General features: G+C 36.9%; 3 protein-coding genes across 6 annotated transcripts in view; 2 read left to right on the top strand and 1 right to left on the bottom strand.

Moving 5' to 3' along the window:
* The first annotated feature begins 2,868 nt into the window (after window positions 1-2,868).
* On the top strand, window positions 2,869-6,657 carry LOC128248584 (uncharacterized). Its single transcript, XM_089356634.1, has one exon. The coding sequence runs from the start codon at window positions 3,765-3,767 to the stop codon at window positions 4,329-4,331; it is 567 nt and encodes a 188-aa protein (XP_089212760.1). The 5' UTR covers window positions 2,869-3,764; the 3' UTR covers window positions 4,332-6,657.
* Window positions 6,658-12,950: 6,293 nt separating this feature from the next.
* LOC106878497 (uncharacterized) lies at window positions 12,951-20,655 on the bottom strand. 4 transcript variants are annotated; one of them, XM_014927722.3, is made up of 4 exons: window positions 20,505-20,655; window positions 19,757-19,820; window positions 18,069-18,409; window positions 12,951-16,240 (listed from the first exon to the last, which is right to left on the bottom strand). In XM_014927722.3, exon 4 carries the CDS (start codon window positions 15,885-15,887, stop codon window positions 13,875-13,877), a length of 2,013 nt encoding a protein of 670 aa, XP_014783208.2. In that variant the 5' UTR covers window positions 15,888-16,240; window positions 18,069-18,409; window positions 19,757-19,820; window positions 20,505-20,655; the 3' UTR covers window positions 12,951-13,874. The 4 variants fall into 4 exon arrangements, with proteins under 4 accessions (XP_014783208.2, XP_089212758.1, XP_052826113.2 ...); XM_089356632.1 differs by lacking the exon at window positions 18,069-18,409; XM_052970153.2 differs by lacking the exon at window positions 19,757-19,820.
* Window positions 20,656-20,845: 190 nt separating this feature from the next.
* The window catches only part of LOC106877891 (recQ-mediated genome instability protein 2), a 34,809-nt gene continuing 30,191 nt past the window's right edge, over window positions 20,846-25,463 (top strand). The window contains exon 1 of the mRNA XM_052970154.2: window positions 20,846-21,191. The gene's annotated coding sequence lies outside the window, so the exon portion shown is untranslated. The remainder of the gene's footprint in view (window positions 21,192-25,463) is intronic.

Genomic DNA, 25,463 nt, shown 5'->3' with positions numbered 1-25,463 from the left:
AATCGTGGTGAGTGACGCCAAATAAATGCTAAAAATTTGGTTGTTATAACTAATATCTACGTTGTTACCTCCGCCAAGGAAGGAGGTTATGTTTTTATCGGCGGTGGTTTGTCCGTCTGTCAGTCTGTGTGCACAATAACTCAAAAAGTGGTCAACCGTATTTGATGAAACTTGCAGGAAAAGTTGGTAATGACACGAGGGACAGATGATGAAATTTTGGTAGTGATCCAGGAATTTTTATGGATTCTTGAAGGATTTTTCATTTGTTATATCTACTTTACATGAAGTGTTACATTCTTTAATTATCTCCCTTGAAAACACGCTCATCGTTTCCACGTAACCTATAGTGGCGTTGCTGATTGGTTCGGTTTATATAATTCTAAAATATTGGAGAACCTGAGATGATTAGTGATGAGATTTATCCAGAGAGATTTTAATGAGAGATTACGTAAAAGCTAATTTATTCTGATAGCATAATTTTGTTAGAAAAGGTAAATTTTTACAATCAAGCAATCCACTACACGTGTGTTACTTTGGCACTATCATTCTATGAAATGTGTTTATGGGCAGAAAATTTTTGAAAAACATCAATAGATGTGAGAATGAGAAAGAAACGAGGAGGGAGGTCTTGAGATGTGCTAGAAACAACAGCCAGGTTTTCTTTAAATCACACATTTTCCTCTGAAATTATTAACATTTTATTATTTTTTCTCTTAAACCGAAAATGTTTCTCGTGGATTTTAAGTGCGTAGTGATAAAAAAAAAATTGGTCCAAACTGGGATGGTGAGGGAGTGGCAGATGCTTCCCATCATTCCGAAGACTGTGCTGAAAAGAAAAAATTGCGGAAAAATCCCAGTCAAAACAGAGAAATTCCGACTCATGTGGGCCATCTGATCCGAAACTCCTCCCCTACTCCCTTCCAAAACATTTCTAGCATATCAGCTTTTCTGGTGGTGGTCTGATATTCTTTACGTCTGCAATTTCGGTAGAATTCTACGCATGTGTGAAACATCAGACGAAAGTAAAACATTCGGAGTTTTTAGTTTTTTTAAAGTGGAGAGGTGATGGGTGGACAAGGTGGGAGAAAAGACATTGAGTATTTCTTAAAGAAAAATTAAAATAAAAATTCCCAGATTCGTAAACTTTGTATTTTTCTACGTAGATTAAGAAAAATTCGAAAAATAGTTAAAAATTAAGAAATTGGGGTGGGTAAGAGGGAAATTAAAATTTTGAAAACGTGTTTGGGGGTGGGCAAAATCGTATTCTCCCATATCGAAAACACAAAAATCCGAAGTAGGTGGTGTGCACGCGCCTTACCTTCGCCAAATTTTGTAAGTCTTATATAATCAACATAAGGCGTAGGAGTGACTGTGTGGTAAGAAGCTTGCTTACCAACTACATGGTTCCGGGTTCAGTCCCACTGCGTGGCACCTTGGGCAAGTGTCTTCTACTATAGTCTCGGGCAGAGCAAAGCCTTGTGAGTGGATTTGGTAGACGGAAACTGAAAGAAGCCCGTCGTATGTATATATATATATATATATATATATATATATATAAGTGTGTTTTGTGTGTATGTATGTATGTGTGTGTTTGTCCCCCCAACATCGCTTGACAACCAATACTAGTGTGTTTACGTCCCCGTAACTTAGCGGTTCGGCAAAATAAAAACCGATAGAATAAGTACTAGCCCTAGGGTCGATTTGCTCGACTAAAGGCTGTGCTCCAGCATGGCCACAGTCAAATGACTGAAACAAGTAAAAGAGTATAAGTGTATTTTTTTCTGTACACAATCCATCTTCAGAACCGGGAAAGGCAACAGATAAAAAACAAAAAAAACTCCAATCCTTTTCTTTTGAGCCTGTAGCATTATCTCTTAATATTTCTAACTAAATAATGAACAACAGTTCTATAATTTTAATCACAGTGGATGTACGGCAAATCATGTGGTATTAGATCACAGTCAACTGTAAGTTTTAGCAAACCCATACAGATTCTAAATCCTGTTTTCTGATTGGGTAAAATATAATCAGATATCTCTGCATTAAGAAGTTTGATTTGCAGGATCAATGAATTTAGAGGTTACGGTTGAAATGCTTTTGACCACTGTCTGACCCAAAGCCCTAGAAGACAAAATATCAACAACAAAAACACCCATAGAACATACATACAAGTATGCACACGCGCACATTTTACTTGTCTCACTCATTGGACCGCAGCCATAGAAAGGGGCCACTTCAAAGGGTCAACTAAATTATTCTCAGCACTTACTTAAATCTGGTATTTATTCTACTGGTTTCTTTTGCAAAAAATTTTAGATACTTTTAGCCAATCGAAAGCCACAGACATATTGGTGTAGCGGTCCAGATGGACTATATGTAATCTGAACCTTCCCCCCCTTATTATTTTTTTTTTTTTACGGAATCCCACGTTTTAGGCTATGGAGATTCCGATTCTGAAAAAAAATTTTCAAAAATCTCAATTTCAAAATTTCGATTCCCCCCCCCCCGGTTTTTATATAGATCCACAGGGTAAACTTAGCCCTAACTCAAACCCTAACCCTAACCCTAACCCTAACCCTAAACCTAACCCTAACACTAGTTTTGTGAGATTTGGCTGTTATTTCTAGCATGTAAATAGCCTGCTTGGTGGTGTGGGGGGAATTTAAATTTTTCAAAAATTTTTTTTTCAGAATCGGAATCTCCATAGCCTAAAACGTGGGATTCCGTAAAAAAAATTAATAAATAAGGTAGGGGGAAAGGTTCAGATTACATATAGTCCGTCTCTACCGGTGTAGCTTTTATTAAGCTATACATAAAAATAGTGGAGGCGCAATGGCCCAGTGGTTAGGGCAGCAGACTCGCGGTCATAGGATCACGGTTTCGATTCCCAGACTGGGCGTCGTGAGTGTTTATTGAGTGAAATCATCTAAAGCTACACGAGGTTCTGGCAGGGGATGGTAGCGAACCCTGCTGTACTCTTCCACCACAACTTTCACTCTTTCTTCCTGTTTCTGTTGTGCCTGTAATTCAAAGGGTCAGCCTTGTCACACTGTCACGCTGAATATCCCCGAGAACTACGTTAAGGGTACGGAGTGCTCAGCCACTTGCACGTTAATTTCACGAGCAGGCTGTTCCGTTGAACGGATCAACTGGAACCCTCGACGTCGTAAGCAAAAGAGTGCCAACAGCATAAAAATAACAACAGAATGTCTCGAAGTATCGTTTATTTTGCTTTAATCATCTGCACCGATGAGCGTACGATCAGTCTTTTAAATCCAACTTAACGCCTTACCGGAAGTCTCTTCTCTGCGGACTCAGTGTAGTTCATTGCCTTCTTCAGTCCGTCCGTTTTGTATCCTGTTTCTATAGTAATAAGCCAAGCTGTTCTATGGTTTACGCGTATTTCTGCGAGGTTTTGTAACAGATGATACGGAAATTGTAATTTGTTTATTAAAACATCCGTCGATGAATGTTTTGTCGTGGTAATATTGTCATCAGAGAAATATTTTTCTAAAGGTTTTTTGCAACAAGTGAATAACAAACATCTGATCAAAAGACAACTGATATTCATAATTTAAATATAAAACCACCTTTCTTTCATGCGTTCAAATACATCCGAATGATCAATACTTGAAACCAGAAAAAAAAGTTTTAATGATTTCTATAACCTATAAGTTATAGAAATTAATTCAAGAGGTAAGAGAACGAAAATCAACTTTCTAACTTCCTGCTTTTTTCGCTGTTATATTACCTGCACATATACAATGCGGTCACCAAGAAATGTAATACAAAATAATTTGTGTTTTCTCAAACAAAACATATCGGAACCTGATGTACAACGTATTAATGACAAGTTTGTTGATTTATCAGAAGACGTTACTTTTCCAAATATTATGCATTTTTTTATGGAGAAAAATGACGACAAAACTTTTAATGATCTTTTAAAATTTTTACAGACTGAATGCCTCAAAAAGCATGTGGTGCTTTCTTTGGAAAAAGAGGCAGCGGACCTCACTGAGATAGAAACAAATATAAAGCGGCTGGATGTGAATTTACTCGGACGTATTCTACTGCGAGTTCTTGACGGGTGGATACCAGTCGCTAAAGCGCTAGGAGTTGATGAAGAGGAAATTCAAAAATCCTACGATGACTATTCCAAGAATGAACAGCTGTACAAGATAAATGTTTTTGACTGGTGGAGAAAAAGAAAAGGATTCGGTGAAAATGGGGTTAAAGAATTGCTGATAGCCCTTAAGAAGTGCCAGGAATGTGTTGTTGACTGGGGAAGTATGAGAGAGTTACTTAATTCAGTAAAGCAAAACAGAAACTAAATAATAAATAGAAATTGACCTGGTCAGTGTGTTACATATATATTAGGCCTGAAATATTGTTGAAGGCAATTAGTTGATTGAATGGACCCGGCTCCAAATGGATAAAGGGCAAAGTTGAGCTCATTAGGATTTGAACTCAGGACGCAAAGAACTAGAAGAAATAATTATTTTAAAATTAGACACAAGGACAGCAACTTCAAGAAGTGCGAGTTAAACTCAGAACGTAAAGAACCGGAATAATCTTGGGCTATTAAAAGGAACTCCATTTTAACTAATTCATATCTATTTATGTATAACTAGCAGAAATATCCGGCGTTGCCCATGTTAAAGAACTAATGAAATTCAAAAATGCCTTTTAGATCTCTAACATGAATCATGGACTATGCAGGTCTTACCTCCAAGTAGCTTAGATACCGACTTTATATGTTAACTAGCAGCTAAGCCCGGTCGATTTGGATGATGTGGCTGTAAAACCAGTTCCATGTAAGCATTCAACTTGTTTGGGCACGCTTATGTTAAAAAACAATTTTAGAATGACTTTTTCCTGTCAAAACGCTAAAAATAACTGACCAACAAAAACAAAAAACAACCAAGATTCAACCAAATCAAAGAATAAACCCAAATACTAAGCGAACAAAGATGAACCATCCCACTTCCATTGTGTGTGCACACACACATATATTCACAGAGTTGAAACGCTGTTTGATTTATTTTTTCAGTGTACAATTTTCATCATCCCACTACCAAGTATGACATCACCCCTTCCTTTCTCATTCATAAACACAAGAGTATTATTGTAGTAGGTTATCTCGGTAACCATGGGAGCTATGAAAAAATACAAAGCCCAGCAACACATGATTATTCTACACATCTGTGCAATTTTTCGCGCACTTCCACCCAGCCATTTGACGATGAATCCCAAGACAAGAAAGAATCGCCCATGTCAAATTTATATGTATAGATAACCCGGTGTTTCCAATGTTATTGAAAATAATGAAATTTAATTATTCCTTTTAAATCTCTAAGTAAAATGAAACGGATTATGCAGTTCTCAACAGTAATTAGCTGAGGTACAAACTATTGATGTCAATAACATTTTTTCCAGTGTTCTCACTGTTAAAATTGTTAGCAAAAAAAAACAAGTAGTTCTTTGTCTTTGCAGTGACCTTCATTTATCAGCACTTATTTGAAACACATTGACCTGAAAATGCATAAATTTGAGAAGAACCAGCCTGTTGGCGCTCCTCTCCTGTTAATAAGTACATTTAACAAAAATTCTATCAGATGACGTCAGTATAAACAAATGTATTGAAACAAATCCGGCAATCAATCACAGTTTAATTATCTAGAGCTTCTAATTATACGATGCTTTGAGTGTGTCCTTTAATTGGTGTATAAATGAAAAAATTTTGAGGACTTCCAACTCGCGAACATCCTACATATAACTGCCTGTGAGAAAAGCAAGGTGAAGTCCAACAACCTTGAGAGACTGTCCTTGTTTATTAGATTTCTGCACCCACTTCATCCGAATTTGGATGATCATAATTTTCAGAGAAATGAATATTTTTTAATGAAATTGTCTACAAATATATACCTCGGATTATGTAGATTCCGAGCATATAGGATTTGGGGGTTATTTTTGAAAGCTGTTCCCAACTCAGGAGGGTTTAGGAACAAGTCGTCCATATTTGGCCCATTTTCTTTGTTTTGTGTGTTTGTGCATCCATATATAACCCTTAACTGTAGCTGTAAAATTTTGGGGAAAAATTAAAAATTGGGGTGGGGAGCATATTCATAGAAAGTTATGATCATCCAAAGTCAGTGGAGCAGAAATCTGTAGTTATGCCGCCAGAGAAGAATATAAAAAATGAAAGTACCTTTAGAAATTCTTTTTTATTTGAAATAGTTACAACTGAATATTAAGTTTTAATAAGGTGACTTTTTCCAAAAATGTCCGAAATGCGTATTGGAAAATCAAGAAAAAGGCGTCTATATCCATATGAAATTTTTTCTCACATGAAAGTACCTTTTAAGATTCTTTACATACACACATATTTCATTTGCCTGTTGCTTAAGTAGAAATCTACGAATGCAGAAACGCACAAAACAGAAAATGAAACAAATATGGATGACTTGTTCCAAAACACCCCCGAGTGGGGAACAGTTCTCAGAAATAACCCCCAATTGTTTTCTCCAAAAATACCTATATGCTCGGAATGTACATAGTTGAAGGTGTATTTGTAGACAATTTCACTAAAAAATATCCATTTTCCTGAAAGTTAGGACGAATATACATAATACAGAAATAAAGTTTTTTTAATAGAAATTCTTAATCTTTATGACTTTCTCATTATTATTATAAGACATGGTAGGAAATGAATTTTCCACCATGTGTAATATTTAAAAAAAAAATTTTATGGGTGGGTACACAAGGAAGTCTTTCCCAAATTTCACTCCTTCCCCACTAATTTTCAAATTTGGAATTTTTTTTCTTTTATTCAATAAAGCAAAAGTAATATATACGACAGGTGTGTAAAACATATTTCTGTGTACTTTCTCTGTTCATTTGGTTAAGCTATAGAAATTGTTGTGCATGTACAAACACAAACATTCTCCAGGCAACTGTTATTTTTAGCATATTGAGTTTCGTGGTGAGGGCTTCACATGCTCTGATCCTTTTGCTGTTTCACTATAAATTTACACATGCACAAACGGACAAAACAGCTGTTCTTTTTCACTTTTAGACAGCAGGATGGGGTGACAAGCGGTGTGTGGATCAATTTTGTAGTTTTACATAGAAAATTTGAAATTGAAAATTTTTTATTTCCATATTCTTAATCTCCATATTTTTCCACGTGGATTAAAAAGAAAATTCTTGAAAAAAAGTTAAAAATTAGTGTGGAAGGCAGACATTTAAAATTTTGGAAACATGATTTCTTGCATATTCAGAATCTCCGTCATTGAAAACAGGAATCCGCTCAAAAAAAAAAAAAAATCAGAAAGTTCTGTTTTAGTGGTGGGGAGACTGTGTGCCAAGATTCGCTGGAGAGGTAAGAGGTGAAATTTAAAAAGTTTTTAAACAGGCACAGGAGTGGCTGTGTGGTAAGAAGCTTGCTTACCAACCACATGGTTCTGGGTTCAGTCCCACTGCGTGGCACCTTGGGCAAGTGTCTTCTATTATAGCCTCGGGCCGACCACTGCCTTGTGAGTGGATTTGGTAGACGGAAACTGAAAGAAGCCTGTTATATATATGTTTATGTGTCTGTGTTTGTCCCCCCCTCCAACATTGCTTGACAACCGATGCTGGTGTGTTTACGTCCCCGTAACTTAGCGGTTCGGCAAAAGAGACTGATAGAATAAGTACTAGGCATCCAAAGAATAAGTCCTGGGGTCGATTTGCTCGACTAAAGGCGGTGCTCCAGCATGGCCACAGTCAAATGACTGAAACGAGTAAACTTGGAAAAGGTGGGTTTTTAAAAAAAAATTGGGGGAAGGGAGTGGGGGTCAAATTTGAAAAGCTGGGTTTTTGTTTTGACATATTCGTCGTCTCTGACACCTAAAATATTGGTATCAGAAAATTTTTTTTTTAAATTGTATTCTTCAAGGATGGGTGCGATTCTACATTAATTAGCCCTACTTTCAGAAGTACAGATAAAACTTGGAACGTAAAGAACCTGAATAATCTGTCGCTATTTAATCTATTATAAAGGGACATAACTCTATTTTAACTAATTCATGTCTATTTTTCTTTATGTATATGCGGAGGTAATTAGATTCATTTTTAATACATTTTAATGTTTCTCTCTCTCTCTCTCTCTCTCTCTCTCTTTCACACACACATACACTCTTTTATAGGTATTCAGAAATGTCACAACTTTTTTGGACATGTATATTCTTTATATTTCAAGCGCCTTTGATTAGGATTCTAGGCATTCTTTCGGTATACTCCTCAGAGTTTATGACAACTCTGAGGGATATACCAAAAGAATGCTGGATTATATGTAGATAGATAGATCATCATCATCATCTTCATCGTTTAACGTCCGCTTTCCATGCTAGCATGGGTTGGACGATTTGACTGAGGACTGGTGAAACCGGATGGCAACACCAGGCTCCAATCTAATTTGGCAGAGTTTCTACAGCTGGATGCCCTTCCTAACACCAACCACTCAGAGAGTGTAGTGGGTGCTTTTACGTGTCACCCGCACGAAGGCCAGTCAGGCGGTACTGGCAACGGCCACGCTCGAAATAGTGTCTTTTATGTGCCACCCGCACAAGAGCCAGTCCAGGGGTACTGGCAACGATCTCACTCGAAAATCCTACGAAGGCCAGTCAGGCAGTACTGGCAACGGCCACGCTCAAAATGGTGCATCTTATGTGCCACACGCACAAGAGCCAGTCCAGGGGCACTGACAACGATCTCACTTGGCTTGTCGGGTCTTCTCACGCACAGCACATTTCCAAAGGTCTTGGTCAGTAGTCATCGCCTCGGTGAGGCCCAATGTTCGAAGGTTTTGCCTCACCACCTCAGCCCAGGTCTTCCTGGGCCCACCTCTTCCACGGGTTCCCTCAACTGTTAGGGTGTGGCACTTTTTCACGCAGCTATCCTCATCCATTCTCACCACATGTCCATACCAGCACAATCGTCTCTCTTGCACACCGCAACTGGTGCTTCTAATGTTCAGCTTTTCTCTCAAGATACTTACACTCTGACGGGTATGCACACTGACATTACACATCCAACGGAGCATACTGGCTTCATTCCTTGCGAGCTTACGCATGTCCTCAGCAGTTACAGCCCATGTTTCACTGCTATGTAGCATGGCTGTTCGTACACATGCGTCATACAGTCTGTCTTTTACTCTGAGTGAGAGTCCCTTTGTCGCCAGCAGAGGTAAGAGCTCTCTAAACTTTGCCCAGGCTATTCTTATTCTAGCGGCTACACTTTCAGCACACATACCCCTACTACTAACTTGGTCACCCAGATAGCGGAAGCTATCGACTACCTCTAGTTTTTCACCCTGGAATGAGATAGTTGTTGTTTCCTGTTTGTTTACAGTCTTTATTGCACCTGAACATCTGCCACATACAAAAATTAACTTCCTAGTTAACCTGCCTTTGATATTGCTGCACTTCTTATGTGTCCATAGCTTGCACTGGGTAATCTTATAGAGTTCCTACCTACTAAGCAGGGCCATCTACCTGAAGGGGTTTGTGTTTTATCTACGTTCCTACTTATTAGGATTTTGGTTTTAGCTAGGTTGACTCTAAGGCCCTTCGATTCTAGTCCTTGCTTCCACACCTGAAACTTCTCCTCTAGTTCTGATAGTGACTCTGCAATTAGTGCAAGGTCATCAGTATAGAGGAGCTCCCAGGGGCAACCTGTCTTGAACTCCTCTGTGATCGCCTGGAGGACTATGATAAATAGGAGGGGGCTGAGGATGGAACCTTGGTGGACCCCCACCTCTACCCGGAATTCATTGCTGTACTCATTTCCAACCCTCACCTTACTGGCAGCGTCTCTGTACATGGCTCGCACAGCTCTCACTAACTATTCTTCTATCCCAAGTTTCCTCATTGACCATCAGGTAAGGGATCGGGGGGACCTTGTCAAAGGCTTTCTCCATGCCAACGAAAGCCAGGTACAGAGGTTTATCCTTGGCTAGGTATTTCTCCTGCAGCTGTCTTACTAGAAATATGGCATCAGTAGTGCTTTTACCTGGCACGAACCCAAACTGCATCTCATCTAAATTGATTCGCTCCCTAATTAGTTGGGCTATGACCCTCTCCGTAACTTTCATAACCTGATCTAACAGCTTGATGCCTCTGTAATTATTTGTATCTAAAGCGTCACCTTTACCTTTGTAGCAGTTGACTATGGTGCTGCTACACCAGTCATTGGGTATGACTCCTTCATGTAACACCTGGTTCGTAATACAGGTGACTAGGCTGTAGCCAACACTGCCAGAATCGTTTTCAGAAAAACAGATCCAGAAAGAAAACACACTCTAAAGAAAAATTTATTGTTTTCAAACTAAGTTTTGAAAACTACTAATTTGAAGAAAAGTCTTCCTCTCGTTTTGTATTTCACCACATGGAACTGTGCAAAGGATTGGATTTTACCAGCAAAGTGACGGCTGCAATGGAGCTAGGATCAAATTGGGCTGGAGTACCATTGTGGCCTGGAACCGTATATTTTTATTTACTCTTTCTGAACTGTTGTCTTTCCTTTCTCTTTCTTTTATGAACTTTTTTGGTATGAACTATTATTTTTATTTCGTCTGCTTTTTTTTAACTGTTTTCTCTTTTTGCCTGTGTTTAGAATTTTTGTTGTATTTATTTTAGGTGGACATTTTGTTCTCAGGGCAGAGAATATAACGAAAAATAAGGCCACTGCTGTGGAGTGGGAGATTACCCCACCCAAGCAGTGGAGGTGCAATGACCCAGTGGTTAGGGCAGCAGACTCACAGTCATAGGATCATGGCTTCAATTCCCAGACCAGGTGTTGTTAGTGTTTACTGAGCGAAAACACCTAAAGGTCCACGAGGCTCCTGCAGGGGGTGGTGGCAAACCCTGCTGCAGTCTTTCACCACAACATTCTCTCAGTCTTTCTTACTGTTTCTGTTGTACCAGTATTTCAAAAAGCCAGTCTTGTCACACTGAATCTCCCCAAGAACTACTACATTAAGAGTACATGTGTCTGTGGAGTGTTGAATCACTTGCATGTTAATTTCACAAGCGGGCTGTTACATTGATCGGATCAACTAGATCCCCTCGTCGTCGTAACCAACGGAATACCATGAATATATATGCATTAGAGCATCTGTCATATGACAGGTAACTTCGGAAGCACTTTTGACACCATGGGTAACAGAAAATATGGCATACAGACAATTATTATAACTTCACTTCTATTAAATATTTTGGTGTTTATTACAAAATGAATACTAATTTTCAAAAGAATTATACCTTATATTAAAATTTTATAAAACAAGTTATTAACCAATCAACCAAATAATTGATTGCTTACTCAGTCAGTTGGTGAAATAGTCAGTCTGTTGTTTTCATTATCTAGACAGTAACAAATAATCTTCAAGTAATTCATTAAATCATTTTTATCAGCTACATAATGACTTGATGTAACTTGCAAGTTAAAGAAAAGAGAAATAAAATAAAATGTGAAGATCAATCGAAAATCGGTTCTAAATTTTGGTACAAAGCCAGCAGCTTTGGGGGAGGGGATAAGTTGATACATTGAGCCTAATGCTCAATTGCTACTTATTTCATTGACCCTGAAAGAATGAAAGAATTTGAGAACAGACTGTAAGGACAGTATTTTGCTCAGCATGCTAATGATTCTGCCAGCTCACTACCAATAATTAGAAGATAAACTGGAGTTTGCAACCATATAACACTTCTTCCTCACTATGATGTTGAACATGTTTGAAAATAATTTTGATTTTATTAAACATGGCAATTTGTCCCCATTACCATTTTCAATTCTCACAAGACCCTTCAGCGAGGCAGAGGAATGGATCCATGTAATCAACTAACCATCTTCCAGCATGTCATAGGATTCCTGGATCAGAGTTGACAGGTCTTACACAACTTTAGCAAGGTAATGTGTTGAGAAATACAGCTGGTTATTTTATTATTTTCTCCTTAACAACAAAAGTGGAAAGTATTTAAAACACTTTCATCATCATCATCATTTAATGTCCGTTGTTCAAGATGGCATTGGTTGGACGGGTTGACCAAGGCTGGCTGGCTGGAAGGCTGCACCAGACTCCAGTTTGATTTGGCATGGTTCCTAACGCCAACCACTTTGAAAGTGGTTAAGTATCACTGGCATTGGTGCCATTTGCATGACTCCAGTATCTCGCACAATTGCGATTTTATTTGGCTCGAGTCTTCTCAAGCGCTACATAATGCCAGCCAAAGATATCAGTCATTCATCATTGCCTCAGTGAGGCCCAACACTTGAAAGGTGCTTTTCACATGCTACAGGCATCAGCCACTTTGCCTGCGAGGCCCAACACTCGAAAGGTGTTTTTTACATGCCAGTTACATGCAAATAACATGAAAAAAATTGGTCTAAATACATTTTTCAAAAATAAATTTAAGTGAAGCCACACATAGTAATCATATTATGACTTACTGAAGGACTACAACTAAGATACAATTTATCTGTATGTGCATTTATGCCTATTTATTCATTAACCTTTCAGTATACAGATTACTGTCAAAAATATTGCTTATTTATTCACATTGTATAAAATTAATCATGCTTTATCTTGTAGCTTCAAGATTTCAATGATGTGACTGTTTATTTTTAGAATAGCATTGTAGGATAGGCATGAGAGGCCAGACCTAGCCAGTTTGAACAGAACAGGAAGAATATTTGGATCATACTCAAGGGTTAATATGACAATATTTTACCTACAAATTTAGCAAAGATTTGGAGTTTTTTGAAAACTTTTACAGATATTATAGACATTCATATACAATTACCATCATTTAAGATCCGTTGTCCATGCTGGTATGGGTTGGACAATGTGACCAGAGGTGGCAAGCTAGAGGTAGCACCAAACTCCAGTCTGATTTGGCATGGTTTCTACAGTTGGATACCCTTCCTAACGCTAACCACTCCAAGAGTGTAATGGCTGCTTTTATATGCCAGTTGCGTGATCCCAGTGTCTGTCATGACTACGATTTCATTTGGCTTGATGGGTCTTCTTCTCAAGCATGGCATATTGCCAAGGGTCACCTCTTTGAGGCTCAGTATATACAGTCAAACTGAACATAAGAACTGAACATTAATAAATATTAAAGATAACAAAACAACAAGAGGATGTTTATATTAAAATGTATAAACTTGATGCTCAGTAAAGGTGGAAAAAATGAATGTTTTTTTGTTTTTTATTTTTTGTTTTGAGCAACGCTCTCCATCAGAAAAAGGAGAAAGGAAAAGTCCAGGAACAGCCTGTTTGTGATTACATGGTTAAAGTGACCGGAAGTGGAGAGAGATAGAAAAGCTGTTTTTTAGGGGACAGGAGAGTGCAGAGATGGCCAGTGTGTGCTTGTGTTTGTTTATGTGAGTTATGTATGCATAAAGTAGTGTTGTTGATGAGCAGGTTAATGGCAGGCATTCAATTCAGTGGTGAGAAGTGAGGTGAAGAATGTTGCTGTGTGTATGTATGAGAGTGTGAGAATGTGTGTGCATGTGAGAGGCGAGGTGATAAGTGTATCAGTACGTTGGTGATGCTGTGTGTGGGTATGTGTGTATATATGCATGTGACGATGTATGTGTATGAGTTTGTATGTCTGCGTGTGTATGTGTGAAGGGTTTATGCATGCAGTAGATGTGTATGTATTATATGGGGGAGTGCATGTAATGTATGTAGGTGTTTGTAAGTGTGGAAGATGAATAAGATCTTTTTTTAATTTGAAAAGAAACTAAAAAAAAACTTGAAAATTTTTTTTTAAATATACATATATATAGATTTATATTATATATATATATATATATAAGACGTTAGATTTCTAATCGATGTGAACACGTCTATGGTTCAATAAGTTACCTTTCAGAGAGAAATTTTTACCACATGTATCACAACGGTATGGCTTTTCTCCAGTATGAATACGTTTATGGGTCACTAAGTTACTCTTTTGAGAGAAAGTCTTACCACAGATATCACATTGGTGAGGTTTCTCACCTGTGTGAACACGTTTGTGTTTCAACAAATTATTATTTTTAGGAAATGCTTTACCACAAATATCACAATAGTATGGTTTCTCTCCTGTGTGATTAAGTTTATGCAAGGAAAATGAATTACTACCACAAAATATTTTATCACAAATATCACAATGATATTGCTTTCCTTCTGTGTGGATACGTTTGTGTCTGGATACAGAATCCTTATCAGAAAAAGTCTTACCACAGATATCACAATGGTATGGTTTTTCTCCTGTATGAATGCGTCTATGTTTCAATAAAGTAGAACTTCGAGCAAATGTCATACCGCATATCTCACAGTCATATGGTTTCTCTCTTGTATGAATACGTTTGTGTTGAGTTAAATGACCATTTATGGCAAAAGCTTTACCACACAGATCACACTGGTATGGTTTTTCACCAGTATGAGTACGTTTATGCCTCAATAAATGACTATTTCGAAAGAATGCATTACCACAAATATCACAATGGTACTGCTTAGACCCTGTATGAATACGTCTGTGATTATACAAATACTGACTTGTAGAGAACTTTTTACCACATATATCACAATGGTAAAGTTTTTCTCCTGTATGAATAAGTTTATGGCACCGAAAATAACTCTTATTGGAGAACACTTTACCACAGATATCACAGTGATATGGTTTTTCTCCTGTGTGAATATGTTTGTGGTTAGATAAACAATCGTTAGTAGAGAAATTTTTACCACATACGACACAATGATATGGTTTTTCTCCTGTATGAACACGCCTATGATTCATTAAATTATTATTTACAGAGAATGCTTTTCCACAGATATCACAATGATATGGTTTCTCCCCTGTGTGAATACGTGTATGGCTCAACAAATTACTATTTTTAGGAAAAGCTTTGCCGCAAATATCACAGTGAAATGGTTTCTCTCCTGTGTGATTAAGTTTATGTAACGATAAAGAACTACCATCAGAGAATTTTTTATCACAGATATTACAATGATATGGTTTCTCTCCTGTGTGAATACGTTTGTGTGTGGATAAACTACTACTAACTGTAAATGTTTTACCACAGATATCACATTGGTATGGTTTCTCTCCTGTATGAATACGTTTATGTGTAGATAAAGAATAATTAATAGAAAAAGCTTTACCACATATTTCACAACGGTATGGTTTTGTGTCCAAGTGAATTTGTTTGTGTGTAAATAAAGAACTATTTGCAGGGAATGTTTTGCCACAAATACCACAACAATATGGTTTCTCTCCTGTATGAGTACGTTTGTGTCTTGATAAAGAACTATTAACAGAGAAAGTTTGACCGCAAATATTACAATGGTATGGCTTCTCTCCTGTGTGACTGCGTCTATGGATCAATAAATTTCCATTTTGAAGGAATTCTTTACCACAAATATCACAGCAATATGGTTTTTCTCCTGTGTGAGTTCGTTTGTGTTTAGATAAACTGCTATTTACAGATAAAGTTTTACCACAAATATCACACTGGTTTTGTCTCAAATTCAAGTGAATACGTTTGTGTTTAGTTAAATGACGTTTTAGAGTGAACATTTTATCACATATATCACAGTGATATGGTTTCTCACTTGTATGAATATATTTGTGTTCAGATAAATTTTCATTTGTAGAGAACTTTTTACTGCAGATTTCATGCTCATACACTTCTGAATCCGTGTGAATAGATTTATGTTGAATTAAATATCTTTTTATTTTAAAAGACTTCCCACAAGTGTCACACTCATATGATATCCTTTTTGTTTGATAGGAGACATCTTTCTTAGCACATTGTCTTTCATTAGGAATTGGACTCTTACCAAGTTTCTTCCTCATAATATAAAATTTTGTTCACAAAATAGAAAAGCTACAATTCTTCTTGGATTTTCACAGAAATATTTCTTTAAATATTATCCACAAAGTGCATATTTTCTTCAGTTGTAAATTTTGTGAGATTCCAAAGAGGTCTCAGCTGTAAGGAATTGTTTTTTTCTTCTTCAACTTAATCTTGACATTATCACAGAAATAATACAGAAGTTATACAGGTGCAGTCAATATTGGAAATTACTCAATTCACAAGAAATACTTCAGTGATAGAACTTAAGTTATACAAACAAGCAAGATCCCTTGTATCCTTGCTAATGTCATTCTTTAGTTTTCAATATGCCATCTCGATAACATCAGATATCCTGAAATATATAAAAAGAGTATAGTCAAATATAATAATAAAAGATAAAATTGTTAAAAATTTTATTAGTGACCAGCATATAAAATAGACCTATTAAGGTGAATTCATATATAGAGATTTATTATAGTACAAAATACAGAGGGTACCATGGCTATATGCTGAAAATATGCTGAAAATAGATGCTAAATTGTTGAAGCACTTTAAATCATCATTTTAATAATGCACGCATGTTGAAAGCGAGGGAGTAGGCTGACAGAAATTATGACAAAGTTTAAAGAACAATGAATCTAACTGGTCGAGTGCAGGAGTTATTTGAAGATTAATAATAATCTAATAAGGCCATGTTAAAGAAATTTTATTAAATATACAGAAAATTGTAATTACATATTATGAAACTGTAATCATATTAATGAACTATAAATGAAGACAGGTGTTTTAGTGTTCTTAAATGAATACTTGACTATGTACATCAACAACTTTACAGAGTAATATGCAATATGGAAAAAGTTGACCATCTTTTGCATTGGTTTTTCCTTCATAATTTTTAGCATTTCCTGTATTTCATTACAATTCTGAATTATTTTTCCCCACTCAAAAGATTCAATTTTTAACATTTTGCTTCACAATTCTGTGGCCTTTCCTTTTTCTGTGAAACAGTCATAGCTACTATTGTAAAATAACTATCAATACAATAAAACTTTGCCAGTCACTTTTATGGCGCTTCATTTCCAAGACCCATCAGGATAAAAAACATCAAATATGATGAAGGCCATACATAATTCTGCAGAAAAGTGATTGGGCAGAGTTTCAGATTAGGACACCCACATAAGTTGGATTTTCTCAGCTTTGATGGAGACATTTTCATTCCCCACCACCCATACCTTTATGAAAAAACATTTTGGAAAATTTTGTAACTTTTTTTTTTTTTGCACTATGCACTTGAAAATGAGCTGTTTCAGTAAAAAAAAAAAAAAAGAAAAAAATTGAAAACATTTTATATTTTCAGATGAAAATGTGAGTGATTTAAGGGAGATTTAGCTGGTGTTTCTAGCACATCCCACGACCACCTGGTAGCTTCCTTGTTTCTTCTCCTCCCTAGCACCAAGCGAGTATATATGTCTAAGAAAAACATTAACAAAAAATATGCTGAAAATTTATCTTTTCGAACTCCGTCCCCTTTGATTTGTGTTTATAATTTAAAAATATAAACATTAAGGTCATTGCTGGTATATTTCCAATCATTTAGAAAAAGGTATGTAAAAAAGTGCATTTATTTTAATAGCATACTTTCTGATAGTATATATGTTTTTCTTACAAACACGGTCTCACTTGGTTCGGGGGGGGGGGGGGGGAGATTTGAAATACATTTTTTTTTTGTTTTTGTTCAAATCCCAGCAGTATACCTCCCTGGGACTAAACAAACCCATCCGCATCATCATTCCATAAAATGTATTTATGGGGACAAGAATATTGATTGAAATACATCAATACATGTCAGAGTGACAAAGAAATGAGGAAGGCAAGTGGTCATTGGACGTGCAAGAAACAACAGTTAAATCCTCCTTAAATCATCATACCTCTTCGTCTAAAAATATTTTCGGCATTTTTTTTTTTTATGAAAAAGTTTCTCCCATCGTTTTTTAGTGCGTGATGTAAAAAAAAATAAAATATTGGCCAAAATCGGACCAGAAAAGGAGGCGGGTGAAAAAAAAAAAAAAGAAATTGGGAAAATCCCTCTGAAAACGGAGTAAGTCCAACATATGTGGGTGTCCTGATCCGAAACTCCGCCAGTGATTGTATCTAATATATGTTCTTAATTATTCACTTACATTGGATACACTTTTAGAATGTGATGGTTTGGATTCCAATGACAACGTTACACTGCATGTTTTGTAGTAGCTAGCCGGCACTCTATTGGACTTTCTTTTGCAAGGAAATACCTTTAACAAGGTAAATATTTTCACTTTCATGGGGTACAGAAACAAAAAAGTATAACTTTCCGTTTGTCAATTTGGGTAACCGTTATCAAGAAGCGGGTTGCATGGGACATGGCTCATCAACATGCCAACTTTTTGTTAGGTGTACCATTCAGAAAAATCTCGTGGGCCGTAGTTCTATAGGTTAAGTTGTTTAGCCGATAAAGCAGAGAATGGTTCGAGAATGGTGTAATCTAAAAAATAAAGAAAACGTAATAGTTACAGCTGGAACACCTTCGATGACAGATCTATTTGCTCGATCTGGGTTGACCTAGAGTGAAACAATATTCTTAATCGGTGGACATTGGAATTAGACACTGAGGGAAAATGGCTGTAACTTTTTAATTTTTTAATTTTGACGATTTTCGTTTTCGATAATGTGTTCTATATGTCACGGTCATGCGATTCCCCCTAAAAAAAATTTTGGACCACCCCCTCCCTCACACACGGGGGGGGGGGGGGGGGGCGATTTTCATGTTTGACATTGTGTTCTACATGTTCAGGTCGTACGAATAGCCTTCTCGCAACTTAGATGTGAAAATGAACGGCTTACATTTATATTGAAACAGAAAAAGGATCATATGTGGAGTCCCCACCACGAAACTTGATATGCTAGAAATAACAGCTAAACGCGGACAATCCAAATCTTGCATTGGTCCAGATGGACTATATGTAAATAAATATGAAGGAAAAAATGCGCTTTGGCAAACGGGGTTAGGTTTAGAGTTAGGGTTCGGGTAAACCTAACCCTAACCAGATTTGGCTGTTATTTCTAGCATGTAAATAGCCTGCTTGGTGAAGGGGGAATTGAAATTTTTCAAACAATTTTTTTTTCAGAATCGGAATCTCCATCGCCTAAAACGTGGGATGCCGTAAAAAAATAAATAAGGGGGGGAAAGGTTCAGATTACATATAGTCCATCTGGACCAATGCAAGATTTGGATTGTCCGCGTTTAGCTGTTATTTCTAGCATATCAAGTGGGGGGTGTAGGGGTGGGGGTCCAAAATTTTTTTTAGGGGGAATCGCATGACCGTGACATATAGAACACATTATCGAAAACGAAAATCGCCAAAATTAAACAATAAAAATGTTACAGCCATTTTCCCTCAGTGTCTAATTCCAATGTCCACCTCTTAATCTTCGGTCTTCACATTTTCACTTCGCCCATTAATTAAATACCATACAGATGTAATTTTCATTCATGCTTCCATCACCGAACTATTTATACATAACTCACAGCAGAATGTATGGTATTTAATTAAAAGCGTGTGATATTAAATTATCATAGCAAATATAGCCATGATATATATAAAGCATATACAATAACCTTAATCATTATTAGTTTGTCAAAAATGAATTGATTTCATGTTGCATAATTGGCGGGAAGCACTGATCAAATTTGGTATTGGTGATAAAATATGCTTTTATGCAGGAGATTATCGTTCATATATATTAAGGTCTTGTTGTAACTCCAGCTGAAAATCACACAACAATCCACATTTAATACACATTTTTGTTAAATTCGTTCAAAGTTATTTACCGTCATTAGTTATGGTTCATTAATAGTCTTTCGTTTTAGTATTTCCATCTTGCAGTACGGTTAGCTGTGTAAATATTATGGAGAGAAAGTTCTTGAAGGTGCAAATAAGTTGTAACGAGAAGAGGTAAAATGGAAATCTTGGGGTAGGATACACAATTTATATGAAAATAAAAATACAGTGAAGAAATGGCGGAAGTGGAAAGCAAATGAAATTAAAGGTGACAGGAAGCAGACGGGAATAGATTTGCGTGCGTATTTTCTTATACGCTTCAGCCAAAAGTCGCTATGCCGAGGCAGCATATATATATATATATATATATATATATATATATATATATATGTGTGTGTGTGTGTGTATATATATGTATATAGATAGATATTCTTTCTTTTATTCTGTCTTGTTTCAGTGAAACATGCTTATTCTTCCTCCTTTACATTTTCATTTCGCTTATTAAGGCAGCTCCCAATTTTCCTTCAGGATACTGTTACCGAATTGTTCATACATAAGTCATATCAAAATGTATGGTATTTAAGTAATACTGGGGCACCGCCATAAAGAATTTTAGCCGAACGAATTGGCCCCTGGATTCATTTTAAATTTTAAGCTTAGTACTTATTCTACAGGACTTAAGTTACAGGAACGTAAACACCAACACCGGTAGTCAAGCGGTGGTGGGATATATATATATATATGTTATGTCTTGAGAGAGTTATTTTCTTTTTGTGCCTTATTATTTAACACACTCACCGGTAAAATTTCCACTTATTTTTATTTTCCTAAAATTTTCGATGCGTCTTGCAACCTTTTCAATACAATTTTTCTCTTTTTTTTTTTTCTTGCATAGTCGTATGAATTCCTGTGTGTAGAACATAAATTCGCAAGAATTTTCTGAAAATTTCGAAAATAAAATAAGTTACAAGGAGGGTTTATATGGGATGCTTAAATCAGAATTCCGCCAAAAATTTTGAATGGCTTATATCACACACAAATAGCCTAGCTGGTTGCAGATACGTTTGAACAAACACTATTTGCAAAGTAGAAATTAAAAAAAAATTAACACTCCCCCTCCACCACTACAACTTTGCTTTGACGCATGCGCACAAACTATACTCCGGTCATGGAGACTTCTCTCCGGACAGGACCAATCAAAAAGGAGGTCATTGTTCATGCGTTACCGGACGTTCACTCTAAAGCGTGTATTATCTTGCATATATCGGGTAGATATATATATATATATATACATACATATACACATTCACTGCGGTCAGTTTCTTATACTGCCAGCGTCTTTTAAAACTTCTTTGTCATTCATTCCGTTACCATAATTCTGTGGGAATACGTTGTCTTTTGGCATCTTCCCAACACCTAAACGCAGCTTGCTGTCCAAGCAGAATGGAAGACTTTCACCTTTTCATTCATTGAAACATACTGCAGGTAAATACACTCCTCATTTGTTTAACAGTCTGATCTATTGATGTTACTCAACATTTTTCGGTAATTTTTTCTTTTTTCGTTGAATGAATTCCTGTGACATCCTAATATGCTGCAAAACCCTTTTGGGGGTCCCCAAAACGAAGTACGATGTGGTGGAATAATTACCCATTTTTCTCCTCGTTGACACATTTAATGGTCTTTTGCTGGGATTTAAGTTAAAAATTCGGACTATCCGTATTTTAGACTGCGCTTAAAAAAATATTCGAAAATTTAACCAAAATTTTATTAATTTTGAAAATTTTTTAAAACTTTTTTTCTTAGTTGTGTGAATTCCCGTGCGTAGAATACAAATTCACAAAAAGTTTCTGAAAATTAAAAACAATAATGTTATTCGGGGTTATATGACATGCGTAAAGCAGAATTCCGCCGGTAAATAATTTTAGATAATATTTATATCGCGAAAAACCACTGTTAAATGTGAATATTCTTTTGTTTTACTTGTTGGACTGCGGCTATGCTGGGGCACCACGTCGACTTACATTTTTGAAGTCTGATAGGCACTGTCATGGTATTAGCTGTCAGAAATGAAAGTAGAAAAATCCAAACAAGGAATGTTACTGCTGGTTTGAGTTGAAATCTGTTTCTTTGGCTACTGACTTGGCCGCAGCTAGCTATCTGTCTGTCTGTCTCTCCCTCGTAGAATTTAAACAAATGAAATTCAGTTTAAACTTTATAAATAAATATATTTATGCATAATTCATTATTGTTTTTAAAAACAAATCACATACAGCAATCAGCACCACCAATGACCACCACCACCACGCGTAATCCAAAGTTGGAATTAATCACCGCGATATTGCCATCGCCACCGCTACAACAGAAAATAGTATTAATTGGCTTAAGAGACATGGACTTTTAAATACCCCAAAAATATGCCCCTCGTGTGGAGCTAGCATGATGGCTGTGTGGGAAGATGTTTGCTTCCCAACTACATGTCACTGGGTTCAGTCTCATTGCGTGGTGGTTCTGTTTGTTGTTTATAAGAAGCCTTTGGGTTCATTGCTTTTTACTATAGCTGAGTCAACCAATTTCTTGCAAGTGGATTTGGTAGACGGAAACTGAAAAAAAACCCATTTGTCCCAACACCACTGCTTGACAATGGTGTCAGTTTACATCCCCGTAACTTAGCGTTTCGGTAAAATACATGGCAAGGTAGTACTCCAGCATGGCTGCAGTCTACTGAACTATTTTGGTAACTTTTGACCAACTCAATTGGTAAAACTCTACCACTATTTCTTTCAGCCTGTGGCTTTTGTGCCGTTTGGAGGGGGACTGGGTCACTAACAGCGAATAGTTGTCAGGTGGTGTCCGTGAGGGTGATTGGCTTCTCCATTGCCCGTGGTAATGCCATTAGTGTGCGACCATTTGTGGTATTTGAAGTTGAATTGATGGGTATTTTTCCCCATTTTCCACAATTGTTCTTCTTTTTCTATTTTTTTTCTCCTGGCTTTGGATTTATGTTTTTAGTGTGGTTTTGTATTATATATGTACCATATACATACGTGTTATATTCCAGATAAAAGGTAATGGGATTACAATAATTCTAGTTGTAAAGGCAAGGACTCGCATTCTGGCATAACTACAGTTTACTGCCTCACCTAGACTTAGCTTCATGCAAAAAGAAAATTAATGAAATTTTGTAGAGATACATAGACTGCGATTGCGTTGGTAAAATTAATTTTCTATTCAAAACTATCTTAAAAACCGTACTCCGTGCAGACTTTTAAGCGAGCTCCTGCGGAAGGTTAATTGGGCCTGCAGCCCAAAACTAAACGGAGCTAATAGCATGACTGTAATACGACTAGGACTATATGCTCCGGTGGTGTTTGATCAGAGGTTAAGGATGGATGAGAGTAAATTTTGTAATGCAATTATTCTAAGTTGAATTCCAACTGTTGGCCAATTTGTCCCAAAGTTCTTATCTCGACGTAAAATTAACGAAGCTAATGTCATTTATCTCCCCCTTGATCTCTAATGTCATGTGACATACGCCAATGAAGTTGGCGTGAATCAGCCAAGCTTTACCTGCTAGAAATAGTAACCCAAATGCTTTTAAATCAGATCCCAATGCTAGATGTCCAAGAACCAAATGAAGGGCAGATTTTCAATCCCACCATCATCCTGATTCCAAAAAAAGCATATGTCTATGTAGACTGAGATACAGGGGTCCCAGACAGACAGAATTTTGCTTTTATTATAGAAGAAAATTTTATACTTTTATTACTGAATAAATTGTTTATGATTATTACCCTACTTAGAAAATGTATATAATATTGATTGGACGCAGGAAAACCTGGGATGAGGTGGTGAAGCACAACCTTCGAACACTGGGCGTTACCGAGGCAATGACTAGTGACCGCGACTTTGGAGATATGCTGTGCTTGAGAAGACCCGACAAGTCAAGTGAGACCATCACCCGTGGCCTATGCCAGTGGGTGTAACCAGCCCATTTATGAATACCCCTCATTGGACGATAAACCTTGCTTGTGAAGACCTATTGAAGCAAATGAAATCAAAATTGCTGACATGGCCGACAAAAGTACTGCCTGATTGACAATCTTGCCTGTGGAACGTTAAAAGCACATCTGAACGTGGAATGTAACCAGCCCACTTACGAGTACCCCTCATCCATTGGACAATGAACTTTGCTTGCAAAGACCTATTGTGGCAAGTGTAAACAAACCAAAATCGTTGAAGTGGCCGATGACAGTGCTGCCTGATTGGCACTCGTGCCAGCGGAACGTTAAAAGCACATCCAAGAGTGATCGTTGCCAAGGCCACGGATTGGCTCCTGTGCCGGTGATACATGAAAAGCACCATTCGAGCACGATCATTACCAGCATCGCCTTACCGGCATGTGAAAAGCAGCATTCGAGCGTGGTCATTGCCAGTGCCACCGGATTGGCTCCCTGCAGGTAGCACATAAAAACACCTTTTGAGCTTGGTTGTTGCCAGAACTGCCTGACTGGCAAGTTCTGGCAACAACCAAGCTCAAAAGGCTGTTTCTCTATGTGCTACCTGCAGGGAAGCCAATCCAGGCTGGCACTGGCAACTGACCACGCTCGAATGATTTTCTAACGTGCCACCAGCATATACATATGTGTAAAAGCATGTGTGTGTGTGTGTATGTATATATATATATATATATATCTATATATATATATATATATATATATATATATATATATATATATATATATATATATATATCTCGCCATATGTATATAAAAAGGAACACGAAAAAATGGGATAAGAACGCAAAAATATTTTTTTAAATATATTAAAAAAAAATAGCAGTATCTTGTTTCAGTTAGAAAAATTTTACTTCAATTAAAAATATTCTTTTCAGCATTGCAAACAACTGAATTTTTTCCAGGATATTTTTATAGATGTTTTTTCACTGCTTCACTTTTGGTAGATGCTTGATAAAATATTTTGTAATGGCACTCTCCAATGGAAAGTATTTCCTCCCACTGAAACGCATTTCATTTCAAAACCTTTATTTCCTTGTGTGTAGGGAACTCATGTGAAGAAATATTGAATATTCTGAACTGAAGGATTGCTGATTGCCAGTGTCTTGTGTTGAAGTGAAGAATGACAGCAGTAATAGCACTTCAAACTTTCTCCATCCTATTTTTATTCTAGCAACTATACTTTCAGAACATCCTCCTCCACTGCTAATTAGGTCCATTAGGTAACAGAAACTACTACATCTAGGGAGCTCCAGAGCATTTGAGAAAATCAGTTTCCTGTGTATCCCTAGTGCTCATTGTTCTTTGCATCTTTCACATACAAACACTACTTTCTCTAAACTTTCTTGTGATTCTTCTGCACCCTTTGTGTATCCATAGCTTGCACCAAGTACACTCTATGGAATTTCTGCTTACACCTTTCTTACATATTAAGCTAGGCCTGACAAGAATTCTATCTGCTCTCTTGTTTACTATAACTTTGGTCTTTGCTAAGTTAACTTTTAAGATCCCTTGATTCCAGGTTTTGCATCTACACCTAGAATTTTCTAATTCTACTACAAATTCCACTGAGAACGAGGTCGTCAGCATACAGTAGTTCCTAGGGGTAGGCAATCTTAAATTTCTTTAAGGCCTGGAGATCAACGATGAATATGAAGGGACTGAGCTTTGAGGTCTGGTGAGCACCTACTTATACTCTGTTCATTGTACTCATGTATAACTTTCACCCTATTGACAACAC

Source organism: Octopus bimaculoides, chromosome 8 (genome assembly GCF_046866305.1).
Source record: "Octopus bimaculoides isolate indiv1 chromosome 8, ASM4686630v1, whole genome shotgun sequence".
NCBI classification, from domain to species: Eukaryota; Metazoa; Mollusca; class Cephalopoda; order Octopoda; family Octopodidae; genus Octopus; species Octopus bimaculoides.
The sequence above is the reverse complement of the archived record's forward strand: the minus strand, read 5'-3'. Positions and strand labels throughout refer to the sequence as shown.